At 38.7% G+C, this 15735-nt stretch overlaps 1 protein-coding gene across 3 annotated transcripts in view; it reads left to right on the top strand.

Moving 5' to 3' along the window:
• SLC38A1 (solute carrier family 38 member 1) overlaps positions 1 to 15735 on the top strand; it is an 87259-nt gene that overhangs the window by 53467 nt on the left and 18057 nt on the right. For all 3 annotated transcript variants that reach the window (XM_054238145.2, XM_017975953.4, XM_009003595.5), the window contains 3 exons: positions 12946 to 13019; positions 14765 to 14857; positions 15150 to 15231. In XM_054238145.2, coding sequence (XP_054094120.2) covers positions 12946 to 13019; positions 14765 to 14857; positions 15150 to 15231 — 249 coding nt within the window. The remainder of the gene's footprint in view (positions 1 to 12945; positions 13020 to 14764; positions 14858 to 15149; positions 15232 to 15735) is intronic.

Raw genomic sequence — 15735 nt, forward strand, 5'->3', positions numbered from 1 at the left:
ACAAAATTGTATACAAGTGATAACCATCAGTCAATATGACAAATGCTCCTTCTAACAACCCCACATTATCACCCCTTGCCCTGAGATCTCCCAGCAGTCTAAATTCTTTCCCATTTTTAGGTTTCTGTGCCACCCCAGTGCCACTCAGAGAAGCCCATCACCTCATCACCCCTCTGTGCTGGCCTTCCTAATATTCCACTGCCCTCCACTTTTCATTTCTTTTCCTTTATATTACTAACATTAAAAAAAAAAAAACAGGAAAAACATGGATTATGCCATGGTAACCTCTGTGACCTGCATGTACACTCCAGATAAGTTCCTAGAACTAGAAAGTCTGAAGTAACTGGAAAATCACAAAAAGAATAATAATCAACCCCAGTGGCACCTAATTAACTTTGAGACATTCTTCTACTGTTCCTTATTCCTGCCTCAACTGATAAGGCAACTGGACTCTGTAACTGACCTTCCTCAACTGATAGGTCAACCTCATGACTGCAGACCCTATGACCCCCTCCCAGCTTGCAAAAACTGCCCTGAACTGTAACTTCTGTAACTTTCCACTGCCTACCCCAAACCTACAAAACCAACTCCTATTCCACCACCCTCTGCTGACTCTCTATTTGGACTCAGCCCACCCACACCCAGGTGAATAAACAATGTTGCTCACACAAAGCCTGTTGGGGGGTCTCCTCATTCAGAACATACGTTTAACATTGCTATTTAGGAAAAGGACAGTGGTGATTGTCATTGTCAGTGATAACAATTACCTCCTCTTTGGTGGATTGTTTACATAATTGTAGGTGAATCCTCTGGCTTTCTCTCCCTCCCTGTCTCTCTGTCTGTCTCTCAATATTTGCCATTGTGGACCATTTGTAATTATTCTACCTGAAAACAATGCACCATTGTATTGTCTATGATCCATGTTTACAAACAAACCAGTAAATACCCCTAAACAAACCAGTAAATACCCTTCCAGTAAGGATAAGTCTAAAAATATGAGTGTCTCTGCAAACTGAGATTACACTACCAGGTCCCTTATCTCTTTAAATTTCATATTTTACCACTGAGCCTACATAGAGGTAAATAGAAATAGAGCTATAGATCCATCAAAACATATTGCCCTAACTCCTTGTTCACACACTATGGGAATTTGATCATTATTATCCCATCACAAAAATAGTCTTCTCATTCTATCAGGAAAATTATATTCTTAACCAACTGCACCAGCGTCACTTTCTGATTCTCTAAATATTTTTCAGAACATTCCACTAAGTAACAATGAGATTGTAGTGTACCTTTATAATACTCTGCTTGTTCTTGAACTGTCATTGCTTTACTACTTTATATATATTCCAAAAAGTTAGAATGACACCTACCAAGATAATAATTTTGCTCTCAGTAGCAACAAAGATGGTCTGTGTGCTATTTATCAAGTTTATTCCTTATAAATGGTAAGTCATCTCCTCTGTGCATTCCTAAGTGAGCAGTTCTTTGCCTCCTTAGGAAAGACCAAACTAGACCTTGTGATCTAGAGACAGAGCAATTAAGAGGAAGTCAATAAGGAAACTCTGCTTTTCCGGATGATCCTAGGAGGTCCATGGGGCTAGTCACATTCATCCTTCCTCTTGCCAATCAGTTTCTTGTTTTTAAAATTCTTTGAGTTATAGTTACAGTTCCTTAGAAATGATGTGAAGAGAAAACTGTCCTTTGGCTGGGAGCTAAAATCATTGGCATCAGAGTCTCTTGTTTGGGAATAATAACCCGGGAGAGGGAAAATGGCACATTCAGGCTTGCCAACGTTTGAAATACATGGAAAAAGGACAGTGGCAGTGCCATTGAACTCTATTGAAATCCACTGGGTTAAGAAGCTTTTCAGAAATAGGGAAATGGGAAAGTGGTTAGTGTTGTGCTAACAATGAGTGCCTATTTTGTAAACACAAAGAGTTGGCATGCATAGGAGATGAGTACCACCCATTGTTTTTAAAAGTTGAGCAGCTGTTGCTAGTTTATGAGTCACCTGTGATGCGTCTGATAAGGGAGTTCCAAGAATTCAATTTTCTTGGCCCCAGAGAGAGGTAGGGGTGTGTGTGTGTGTGAGTGTGTGTGTGCATGCATGCATGTGCGTGCATGGCCAGTGCACAAGAATATATACACTTAATTCACTCAATCATATTTATGCTGAGTTTCATCAGGTGCCTTGGTGCTATCCAAGGACAACAGTGTGACCTGTATTTTGGTACAGTGTATTTTTCTTAGCCTGCAACAGACAACTATACTGGCTATGGTTTAAAGAGCATTATTCACTTCCATGATTTGTAGAATGCCTTTTCTGTTCACTCATCTGGTTTACAGTAGGCCAGGTGCATGTCAGCACAGTAGAGCAGGTTAAGTATGGTGCGGAGAGTTGGATTTTCAAGGTTAGCTTGACAATTATTACTCACAGAGTGGTAGTTGGTTTAACTGGAATACTGCTCCTTTTTGGGTCAGTTTTGCTTTGTTCTCTGGCCACAGACTTCACATTATGTCAGGCACATAATATCAAAGATGTGCATCTATATCAGGGGTCAGCAAAGGACAGCCTACAGACCAAAGCCACCCGCAGCCTCCTTTTGTGTGGCCGGCTAGGTAAGAGTGACTTTTAATTTTATAAAGGAGTTTAAAAAAGAAAAGATACTTATAAAGTATACATTGTTCCATGGGATCTTTATAACAACCCTGTTTATCACCCCCATTTTATAGATAAAGAAACTGAAATGGCCTTTGCAAAATTATGACCGAGGAAATTATGACAGTAAAAGAAGTTAAGACCTAACAAACTCCATCTTTCTTCTAACCCTTAAGCTGTCCTTGTTCATTCCTGGGCGTAGGCTGAACTAACTTTGGGAAGGAATTCAGTTCATGGTTTGACTCTGAAACAAACTGATAACAGCCCTTTCCCAAAAAGACCCCCTTCTTGCCTGAGGTCCAGTCTGCCTTTGCAGGACTAACACATTAGCTGCAAGATTAGAAATTACAGTATAGGGGTCATGCAGCCTCTGGCTCCAAGAGTCTGAACCTTCCCAAATTTCTCCTGGGGATAACATCATTATTTAAAACCGAACATCAATGCTTGAGATATTTTGGAGAGCTATGCTTAATGGATCAGCTGACACCACCCAGACTGGTAATCTGGGCCATCCAGTTCTACCATCGCACCCGCGAACAGAAGACAGCATCGACTCCCTATGATTTCATATCCAGCCTAACCAGTCATCACTCCCCACTTCCCAAGCCTCTACCTGCCAAATTATCTTTAAAGAACGCTGATCCCCAAATGCTCTGGGAGACTGATTTGAGTAATAATGAAACTCTGGTCTACTGCACAGCTGGCTCTGTGTGAATTACTCTTTCTCCATTGCAATTCCCCTGTCTTGATAAATTGGTTCTGTCAAGGCAGCAGGCAAAGTGAACCTACTGGGCAATTACAAAACTGAAATTAACAGAGGCTAACTAACTTGTCCAAGATGACTGACATCTATGGGGGAGGAGAGCAACAAGTCCATTGGCTGCTCCTCTTAAACCTCCTATTTCTCCTTAAATGTGCTTTGTTACCACAAACAAACAGAATGGAAAAATATGAATGAACCTCCAAATCCACCTTTCTACTGGAACCCAAGTCCCAAATACCCACTGAGAACAGCATTATTTTTTATTTCAACGGTCGTACGGGATTTTTCTGTCACTCAAGAGTTAACATCTTTTGAGTATGATGGATCTAGGTTTAAGGAGAAGAGAAATGAGTTGTCTTTGTGGAATGGGGGAAGAGGAACGAAGATACATCAAGAGTGTCAAGAGTTATAAGTGGAGTCCCCACAAAACCCACAGCCCTCTACCCACTATAGGTTAAAAACAGGAAGTGGTAGTGGAACATGGCTCTCTTTCTTACTGGTACAACTTCCTCATTTAAGCTCAGACCTCTTTAACTTTTCTTTTTCCTTTACAAAGAACCAACTAAACTAAAATTTTATTTCTACCAGCATACTTCTTTTAAATTCCTCTTTCTTTTTAGGATTATATTAGATACTATTTGAATTGGCCATTAGCAATGCATATTTCTTTTTCTAGACAAAACAAAATGCCTAACTGACAGTGAGGTTAATTTAAGAGCAGGTTTGCACCAAAGAACTTAGATGTATCTACAAGGAAAGAAATGGAAGGAACTGTACAAATAATTGCTCTCCACCTGTTTCCTGCATGGCCTTTTAAAACTACCTGTTTAATTCCCTAATCTAATTTGTAAGCATTATACTTGTATATACATTATACATGCTACAAGGTCACCGTGTGCTGGTTTTCTGACCCTCAGAATTTTGAAATTTGGTCAGAATTTAGTCACTAAGAAGTCCACTTTGGGACTGAATAATTATATGTTTCTACTCCTTTCTGTAAGTATTTTGTGAGCTTCTTAATGAAACAAAGACTCTATTAATGAGCTTGGGAGTTAAACAAATGCAACTCTCCCCTAAAATGGGTTAAAATAATAATTCTGTCACTTGAAACGTTCTTTATATTTTTATTATAAAACTAAGATAATCATTAAACCATTTTGAAAATGCATAAAATAAAATAAAGTATAAAGAAATCACTCAAAGTCTCTCTGTTCAGTGTTCAGGCTCACCTTAGATAAACTCTGATTTTTAAAATCTTAGAATGAAGAACATTGAAATGTTAGGTCTCATTTTACAATGTGATTCCTCTCCGGGTGTTTGACTTTGACAGACAATGCAGCATGACGGGTAGGGACTGTGGAGTCACACTACCAGGATTTGAGCGCTCTGACAATAGCTTTGTGTGACCTTAGCCAAAATACTTAACCTTCCTGGGCTTCCATTACCTTATCTGTAAAATAAGGACAGTAATAGTACTACTCATAGTGAAGTATTTTTAAAAGTGCTTAGCATGGGCCTGACATAGAGTGAATGCCCCAACATTTGATATGATTAATTATCAATAAAGTGTTTTGTTAATTATATTGAATCCCCTTAAGGTAAATTAAAGAACTATAAAACTCATTTTCATATAAAAGATTATTTTTAATTTTTCAAAATATTTAACATTTTTATATGAATTTAGGGACTCAGAACACCTTGTCCCTCTCTCTGCACTTTTGGGCCTGCCTCTCCATTTGAGCTCTCATTAAATAAAGGAGTCTTCCTCTGTGTCTCTTTCCTCATCACTTTAGTCTCCACTAGCATGGCTTCCACAGGCCAGAAACTACTATTCCTGTCCTCAAGGCAGGACTGAGAGCCTCTGGTCCTTCACTTAAATGATCTACTTATGCCCTATTTCCTGTTTCTACTTGCTGTCTGTCACACTGGCCTGGAAAACCCCTGAAGGTGAGCTTTCCAACCACATAAACAAGGTGACCCTAAATTCTTGGTCTGCATTCTCAGCAGGGTCCTCCCCACCACCCAGCCCCTCCATCATTTTCAGCTAGTGTTCTAGTTTCTTCAACAGTGTTTTCAAATCTTTACACAGGTATTCCTCTTAGAATAATCGGGGGTAGGATGGAGAAGCAGGGAGAGTTGGCAGAGGTGAAAAATGAATAGGAAAGTTCAAGGTGAAGATGAAGGAGGGTTGAGAACTTTCAGAAAGGTTGACAGGAAGTTAAAGGCAGAAAAGGGTGAGGGAGAGGCCAACAACAGCAGAAAAGAGTGGAGAATGATGGTTAGGCTAGCCCAGAACCGATGCATTTCCTATCGTTTGTCTAACTCCCTTGTCCTGGATTTAAAATTTTTTTTGTAAATACTCTGCCTCAACCAGCAGTATGTCTGTTAGTTTTGGAGTGAGGGCTGTGGGTTAGTAGGAGACAGTGATAGATCAAAGGAGGACTTGTAATAAAGACCACTTTTACCCCAGCTTAAGGAGTTTTTATATGTACTATCCTGCTTGTTTAATTGAGGATGGTAAAGGTTTTATACTTCTAACTTGATTTAGAAGAGGAAGAATTAGAAGTTTAGTAAGCCTCAGATTTTGGACGGAGTGAAACATGGGGGAGGGGAGGCTGAAACTAATGTTTAAATATGTATCCTGACAAGCAGATAATGTTTGAGGTGGGCAGGTCACCTGAGGTCAGGAGTTCAAGATTAGCCTGGCCAATATGGTAAAACCTATCTCTACTAAAAACTATAAAAATTAGCCTGGCATGGTGGCACTCACCTGTAATCTCAGCTATTTGGAAGGCTAAGGCAGGAGCATCTCTTGAACCTGGGAGGTGGAGGTTGCAGTGAGCCAAGATCATGCCACTGCCCTCCAACCTGGGTGACAGAGCGAGACTGTATCAAGAAAAAACAAAAGAAGTAATGTTTGAAGAAGTCAACTGAAAGAAGTAGACGAGACCTCACTTTTCACACTGGAAGCTAGTCAGCATCCCACAGCAATGAGAATGATTCAGCTGTAGGTGCTTTTCTTCACTGCCACCTTACCTGGGTAGCCATGGGGTCTGTGTTTACAGGTAACTGAGCACAGGTAACCTGTAACTGTGTTTACAGGTAACTGAGGTGTGTTGGCACAGCACCTCAAGGCAGACAATGTGGCGGTTGATACAACAGCACAGTGCAGTGAGAAACACAAAGAACTGGGATGAATATGCCACAGGGCCAGAGCTCAGGGCTTTTAGTCTTGCTGCTCTAAGTGAGGTCAGTGGACCAGCAGCAGAAGCAGCATCTGGCAGCTTGTTAGAAATGCTGAATCTCAGGTCCCAACCCCATGACCTTATCGGTTTTAACAAGATCCTTATTCACACACACATTAAAGTTTGAGAATAGCTGCTTTCAAGTTTGCAAGGGAGAATCATGCTAGGGAGTGCTGGTAATGATTCTCTCTCCTTTTGGGAGGAATGGGTCCTGGAGGAGTTGAAAGCAGTCAGCTGCATGGCAGCCCCAAACACCCCCATCTGAGCTATTTCTGGATCTGAAGCAGTGATGGCTGCTTTACCTCCACCCCTACCAAAGGCTCTGATGCTGTGTTGGAAGGATGTCCTATGATTTGTTGCTGTGTAGCTAGGCTTTTAAAATATAATCTTATCTCCCTTAAAGTTTCCTGAGGTTGGTTTTTGTTTGTTGGCTGGGTTTTTTTGGGGGGCGGGGTTTGGGTTTTGGGTTTTGGGGTATACTTTATACACAATAAAATTCTCCAATTTAAAGGGTGAGATTTGTTAAGTTTACCCAAATACAGTTGTGAAATTACCATCACAACCATGGTATAGAACATTTCAATCACATTTAATGTTTTGGTTTTATTTGTTGTCACAGCTTTCTACTTTATTAGCATATAGTACTTTTAAATATGAAATTAATAACATTATTCATATAGTCTTTGGGTAAATGTTGGAAGACCAAATAATTACAATCGTGTTAATATGATTCAAAACAATGACAAATAACGTTTTTTAAATAGATGTTTAGATGTTTGTTATTTAAAAAATGGGTCAAAATTATCTTGCAGCAAAAAGAATAAATATATCTAGGGTCACTGTCAGAAATCTTTTCCTTTCTTTTTTTCTTTATGCCACTTTGTCTAAGATACTATCAGTAATCTTTTTAAAAATCATTGATATCACAAATATCCTCAGAAAATTAGAAATAGGCTAATTTAATTCCAACTTTCACAAATAGCAAAAAGTAGATGCCAGGCAATAGTGTAAAGAAAATTATTAATCAGCTTGTGAATGTGCAATGACTACAGAAAAGATTGCTCTGCAGAGGCCAACAAAGTTTTTCTAGATAGTCAATAAACTAATATCTCTTTTGAGTTAAGAGTGAGCTAAGTAGATCACGGGACTATCTTAATAGAGAGAATTTTGATTTTAGTTAAGATTTGGCATAGTCTCACATCACTTGCCAGTGAGGTTCTAATGTTTGTAAATTCACTTATTCTCAGCAAAGACTGTTATGTGTGTGTTTGATGCTGACTGTAAATAGATGAATAGGTCAATTAAACTGTCATGACCTGTCCTACAGTCTAGTGATGAAGACACATAATAAAGCATTAAAATAAAAAGATTCCTTTGGCTACTGGGTGGAAGATGGATGTGAGGAAGCAAGATGAGATAAGTAAAGATGATCACAGTTATCCAGAAATTAAAGAAAGTGGCTCACACTAGAGTGGGGTCAGTGGAGATGGGGAAAAATGACTATGGATTCGGGATAAATTTTGGGGGTAGAAATTATAGGGCACTTGCCAATGAACTAGATATAAAGGGTGAAGGAATAGGTGAGAGATAAGGATGACTTCCAGGCTTCAAGCAGTTGGCTAAACAATGGGCCACTTCCAGATCTTATTCTATTCAAAATTGATGCCAGTGACTTGGATGAAGGTACACTCAAGATATGAAGTTGGATGCAGTGGTTGAAATATAAGTAAAAAGGATCAACAATATAAGAAGAGATCATGAGACTTGAAAGATAAAATGTAATGGAAATAAATATAGGTCTTGCGCTTAGCTTCAAAAACAAACAAAATAAGTACAGAAGATAGAATCACGAAGACCGCCTAGTAGCACTCATATCAGAAGCTCAAATAATGAAAAGTGTGTGGGGGTTGCTGTAAAAATGAATTCCAAAATTGATTGCCTTGAAAGAAGAAAGATGTCCGACTCAGAGAAATGAAAAATCCTGTCATGCTTTGCACTATCTGGATCAAATGTGATGTTATAGCACTGGGCTCATCTCAGTACACAGCCTTTAAAAAAGGATGGTTGAGGAACTGGACCATGACTGAGATGTAAATAGCCCAAACACTTCATCACAAGATGAACAATTCAAAGAACTAAAAGTGTTTGAGTTAAAAAGCACAATCTTAAAATGAGCACCCTCAGGACTATTAAGTAGGAGAGGTGTTAGATTTCAAGTAGATTCTAATAGGTTCAGAAGGTAAAATGATGACCCAAGGATAGAAGTAGCAATAGTGATTTCAGCTCAGCCACAGTTACAAAGCACAGAACTTTACAGAAATGAATGGGTTGCATAATGTGTCCCCTTTTAAAAGACACTTTGCAGACCTTGATGCCAGTGTGTTGGCATGAAGCATAGAGGTTTCCTGTCCTGCTTGAAAACCCTCTGCTGAACTAGATCCTCCCTGAAAGTCTCTCCCTGCTTCAGGAGTCTAGAATTCTAAGTTTCTTCTCAGGAGACTCAAAAATCTACAGGATGTCCTGCACCACATCTTTCAAAATGTTGCTGACACAAAGACTCTTGAAGGTTCCCGACCACATTCTTCACCATTCTAACTCTCCTGCCGCACCTTCCCCATGACCCATGTACAGTTACATGCTCTAGATCTTCTCAAAGTTGAACATAAGTCTGAACTATCAACATCTCAACAGCCCTATTACTAATTGCTGAGCTATGGTCCTTACGTAAGTATGCCTTTTTCAGCAACCGATGTTTGCCCCACCCATATTAATACTTGTGGTTGATGGTTAATAACCTTGAAGCTTAAATTATATCCAGATGAAATTTTAAAAAGGAATCACTTGTGTTCCTTGGTGTTAGCACAGGAATCCCAGCATGTGTTTCTCTTCCAGGAAACCTGGACTTTAAGGGGCATAATCATGCTCTAAACAGAAGTGTCCAAGACATTCTCTCCAGTTACTCCTCTTTCTTCTTTCTCTTAGATGTCATGGTCTCTCTGTCTCAAGACATCTATGATTTGATTTTTCTAACCCATTATAGTCATTTAGACAACATATTGCTTCTTTGTAAGAATCTGAACAAAGAGGTGTACTTTTCTAAATTTTAATCCTATTAATGCCAGATTCTGGTATAGTCTAAAGTATTCTTAGAATTTTGCTTTTATAGTTTTCCTCTTAGTGATCTGATAGAAAAGGAGGTTTTACTTTATATTAGTTTTCAGTCTTGGAAGAGAAGGTCTATTTCAGAAGGGACTAAGAAAAGAGTCTTTGCCAATCATACAGTTAAAGACAAAAGCCATCAGACTCTTAGTACTCTGGGGTGCAATGTTATGTCTCTTAAACATGGGAGAAGAGGTTGTTTTCATCACTGTGGGAGTACCTCATTCTGTTGTGTTTAAGTAGGGGAAAGAAGATAAGTGAACACTACTAAAATCTTCCCTAATCAATACTTTTCTCCTACTTGAAAAAAGAGGGAGGCCGGGCGCGGTGGCTCACGCCTGTAATCCCAGCACTTTGGGAGGCTGAGGAGGGTGGATCATAAGGTCAAGAGATCGAGACCATCCTGGTCAACATGGTGAAACCCCATCTCTACTAAAAAATATACAAAAAATTGGCTGGGCATGGTGGCGCATGCCTGTAATCCCAGCTACTCAGGAGGCTGAGGCAGGAGAATTGCCTGAACCCAGGAGGCAGAGGTTGCCGTGAGCCGAGATCGCACCATTGCACTGCAGCCTGGGTAACAAGCGCGAAGCTCCGTCTCAAAAAAGAAAAAAGAGAGATAGCAGTTTCTAATGCTCAAAGGGCCAGATGCCAGCTGAACATGATCTGCAAAGAGATTTAACACGTAAAATGTGTAGAGACACAACCATTTGCAAGAACCACATGGTTCAAGGGGCTACTGAGGAAGCACAGCAAATGTTTCCTTAGGATGTTTCTTTTGCTAATTAATACCGAATTCTCCAGGGTTAAGGTCTTTTGTAAATCATTATGTAGATATTCAGAATTATGCCCTCCTCCTAGGCACATAGTTTGTACAAGTTCATACTCTTTATACATTATCCTTGGGACCATGGGAAAATCCTTTTGGTCATTTTTGGTCCCAGGAGAGTAGACCCAACAGGGCACATGGTCACTCCAGATTAGTACCTGACTCATCCTAAGATGCCACCCATTTTATCCCCACTAGGAAGCCTGTGCTCTTCTGTGCCACATGAAAATCCTCTAGGACCTGTCACATGTATGTATAGAAATGGCTACTTAGTGTGTGTCCCTCAAAACATGAGTGAACTTTGCCAGAAACTCAAAGCTTACTTCTTCTATGTAAAATAATGCTTATCTTATATGATGGAAGCAAAATCATGCCACAATTAGGTTCTGTGTTTTATTCTGTGGCAGAGCATATCAAATCATGTTCTGTTACATATCTCAGAACTACTGGGTTGGTTAATAAATGCTTGCTCTTCATTTCTTACATCCTTCAACCTGAAGAGATAATAATTAGTCCATTTTCACACTGATGATAAAGTCATACCTGGGACTGGGTAATTTATTAAGAAAAAGAGGCTTAAAGAACTCATAGTTCCATGTGGCTGCGGAGGCCTCACAATCATGGCAGAAGGAAAAAGGCACGTCTTACTTGCCTGCGGACGAGAGAGAATTGAGAGATAAGCGAAAGGGGTTTCCCCTTATTAAAAAAAAAACATCAGATCTTGTTAGACTTATTCACTACCACAGGAACAGTATGGTGGAAACCACCCCCATGATTCAGTTATCTCCCACTGAATCCCTCTCATAACACATGGGAATTATGGGAGCTACAATTCAAGATGAGATTTGGGTGGGTATACAGCCAAACCATATCAGTCAGCCTCCTCACTCAAGGATTTTGGAGAAATAAGTATAGATCTGAATGCACTTCCTTAACCAATCATATCTTAACCTAAATTCCCCTTTACTGGCAGATGAGTTGAACCTTTAACCAAAGTGTTAGGTCTTCTCTTCTTTCTCCTAGTGTTTGTTTTGCCTTTGCTGAGCTCTGCGCCTATTTTGTTTTCTGGCCAGTTTCTGGCAGTCCATCTGTTCTGCTATTGACTGTTCTGTACTCCTGGTTTATCTCCTCATGGCTGCCCCATATGTGAGAGAAGCAAAATGCTGTAGGATCATAGACAGCTGAGAAGCAGTCATTCTGCTTGGGGCCAGGGAAGGCAACTAAGGAGGTGGCATTTGAGCTGGGGCCTTGAGCAGCCTTCAACAGGTGTGCTGGGAGGGGGAAGGGCCAGGAGGAGGCAGTTCATGCAGAGCGAACTGCATGATGTGCCAAGTGCCTCTCAACAGCACTTGGTGGAAAAATAATTGCCTTTAATGACTCAAACATAGAGTCAATTGCAGTAATGTATTGTTCCGGGGATATATTTTCCCATATCAGGAAGTGAACAGTTTCAATTGGGGACTGGATTTTTTTTCTTCTTTTTAATAAATAGGCTTTATTTTCAGTTATCATGTCTGTTTTAACCAAATGTTTCAGAAATCATCTATATAATCTCCCACATTATTTTAACTGCACTTTTCCTTGAGAAGCGTTTGATAATGAGCCAGATGTACTAAAACAAAAACATGAGTTCATTCAAAAAAGTCTTTTCATTATACTTGATTGTCAAATTTTCCCACTATTTAGCAAAGGGTGCTTATTCATCTAAGAGTAACCAGGTACAAAAAAAAGTCAATTACATTAGTGGCCTAATATATAGATTTTAAGATAGCCATGAAGTAATAGCTGAAAAGAGCCCAGACATCATTTGGCTTGTATCTTTATAATATGGGCAATGAATCCAGAGATGGGAAATGTTAAGCAAGTTGCCCAAAGTCAGGTGGTCATTCTCCTAAGGTCACTGCCAGCCTTCCCTTTTGCCCCTCCCATACCATTCTCACACTCTTTCATCCAGATGTAACAGAGATTACATCATTTACTACAAAAGCTTTCTTTCATAATGTTGTTTTAAAGTCATCTCAACCAAAACGTTTCCAGAGAGCTATTTGGGCTTTGAATTACGTAAGAGATTTGAACTGTTACTCAGATTCTAATGAGCACTTCTTTATTTGGTAGGACATTTTTATTGTGGATTTTAAAACAGGGATGACTAATAGGTTCCAAAATTTGGATACTGTTAACAAATAGTTTTAACTATACAAATAAACCTTTGCCCTTCTAAAATGTAAAGTCAGAATATATTCTTTTCTAGTTATTACAACAAGATTTATTTTCTTTGCTTTAGGGTACTTTTGACTTCAGTGACATTGCTGTCTATATATTCAATAAACCTCCTACTGATCTGTTCAAAAGAAACAGGTAAGCTGAGAATATGTTTGATTTTGTTAAAACCAGGCTGAATTATTTTTATGGTGACCTTATGAGCAAATGATGCTCTCTTTGTACAACAATTTGACTATTAAAAAGAAAGAGTGGGGCTGGGTGCAGTGGCTCACTCCTATAATCCCAGAACTTTGGGAGGCTGAGGCAGATGGATCATGAGGTCGGGAGATCAAGACCATCCTGGTAAACATGGTGAAACCCCTTCTCTACTAAAAATACAAAAAAATTAGCTGGGTGTGGTGGTGCTTGCCTGTAGTCCTAGCTACTCAGGAGGCTGAGGCAGGAGAATCACTTGAACATGGGAGGTGGAGGCTGCAGTGAACTATCATGCCACTGTACTCCAGCCTGGGCAACAGAGCAACACTGTCTTAAAAAAGAAAAGAAAAGAAAGAAAGAAAGACTACTTTGATCTAGAGTAATTGGAAGACCTTTGGAAGTATTTGTCTAGAGAAACAGTTGCAGCAATATATAAATTAAATTGGCATGGACAATGAGCAAATAATGTTGTCACTTAAAATGAACCCTCCATTATACCTTTTTTCTAGTTTAAAATGACTTCATTTTAAAAGCTTCAGTTTTTCCTTAGGTTTTTATATATCCAGAGCAAAGATCCCATGTTTTTATATTAAAACTTCCAAGGTTTTGAAAGTAAACAGACTTTTCATTCTCTTGTGCCTATTCCAAGGAGAAAATGTTACTCCTGAGGCACTGTGGGAGTGAGCAAGCTGTGAAGAGCCTTCAAGTACTCTGGGCAGTGTAATACCTGAAGTGTTTATTTTCTATTTCTGGGACACTGGATTATGTTTGCAATTCTTTGACTTTTACATTAGCTAAAACCACATTGGCCAACTATTATTGTATATACATGACTCAATTTAACTGGAACATTTTGTAATAAATTGAGTAGCTGACCATTGTCTAGTTTAAACACCAGTCTTTTGAGAGGTTAAACAAAGGTTTAATTATAGCCTGTCACATATTGCTCTCTATGAACCTTTTGAAAACATGGACTGAACAGTTATAAAGAAATATAAACACTTTTTAAAAAAGAAATGGTTTAGAATTTTAGTAATTATTGAGATGAGCTAGTTGAACACTTTCAAATTTTGCTACAGATGAAATATGCTTTCGACAGATTAGTTTTCTGCTCTCTTTTGGGAGTTTCGTGTATTTGAACTACATTTTATGAATGATTACATTTCATATGTCATGGCTATTAAAATGTTTCCAAGCTTGTTATTACATTTAGAACATGGAGGCATTGATGGGATGTTATTAAGATAATTCCTTGTTAGCCTAATCAGTTAAGGTAGTTGATTCAAAAGGAATCTTTTTGCCTCAACTTTTAGGATTGTTTTAAATCAAATATGTATCTTAATGGTATCTACCAGATCTGAGAAAAAGATCACAGAAGGAATTTCCCCTTTGTGAGATACAGGTAGTTAAAAATAAGCCTTATGATCTAATAGGTTAATTGTAACGCTTTGTTAGCCAACTTGAAAAAGGAGAAATGATGGTTGCACCTGACATTTTAAAATATCAAGAGTTTGTTTTATAATGAGGATGCCTTAACCCCTGCAAAGCCAAGAAGACTATTTGTGTGAGTTTGAGAAAGGCACACAGTAACTTGGGGAACAGTCAATAGAATGACAAAATCTTGACTATTTTTAACTTTCTGAACCCTGTCATTTTTTGTGTTCTCAAATTTGATTTTTAAATAGGCTGCATGGTATATGAAAAGCTGGGGGAACAAGTTTTTGGCACCACAGGGAAGTTCATAATCTTTGGAGCCACCTCTCTTCAGAACACTGGAGGTAAAAAGAACATGCTTTTCTTTACATAACTTGAAACTAATTCTGGTGGTTGGGTGGCCGCATGAATTTTAACATAATTCAAACAGTTATCATCCTCATTGCTAAAATGGCACAGGGAAAGTAAAGCAGAGACAGCAGTCACTTATTTAAAGCCACAAATCTTGATGCAGTAGCTAAAGTTCCCTTTGTGTCTTATTGACGGTTGGCCTAAGAACAGGCTGATAACTTTTAATATAGCTTGTAACATAAGTCTTCATATCTTCTTTCTAAAAATGTTCTCATTTTCTTCCAGCAATGCTGAGCTACCTCTTCATAGTAAAAAATGAACTACCCTCTGCCATAAAGTTTCTAATGGGAAAGGAAGAGGCATTTTCGTAAGTTATAGACCATTTTTTAATGGTATAAATAAAATGTTTTTAATTTAAATGTGGGCTAATCAAAATTCTTGCTTTATGAATATTGCAGAAAGTTTTTTCTAGGATGCTTTTTGTTTGTTTGTTGTTTCAACAGTAAATTTCTTTGGGGCTATATAAATGAAAGAAGCAGGGAGAGCCATTTGAATATGAACATTTGAAAAGTAGATTTATCTGTTAGGCTGTGAGAGGTTGACACTGCATTTTCCCAAGAGCCTGAAATCTATATCTAGTTTCTGTGAAATAGAACAGATATGGAGTATTTTTAATATAAAAGTGGAACATGCAAAAAAAAATTAAGACCCTAGCCTCTTGCTTAAAGAAGGGACATAGCATTTTGGGAGCAAAATTTACATGAGCCAACCTCCTTAAAGATGTAGCTAACCCTGGAAAATGTTGCAGCTACATTTGGCACAATTGTGTTTTGACTCTGTCTTGTTTAACAGTTCTCGTCTGTCTTAGTTT

The sequence above is a fragment of the Callithrix jacchus genome, chromosome 9 (genome assembly GCF_049354715.1).
Source record: "Callithrix jacchus isolate 240 chromosome 9, calJac240_pri, whole genome shotgun sequence".
Lineage (NCBI taxonomy): Eukaryota > Metazoa > Chordata > Mammalia > Primates > Cebidae > Callithrix > Callithrix jacchus.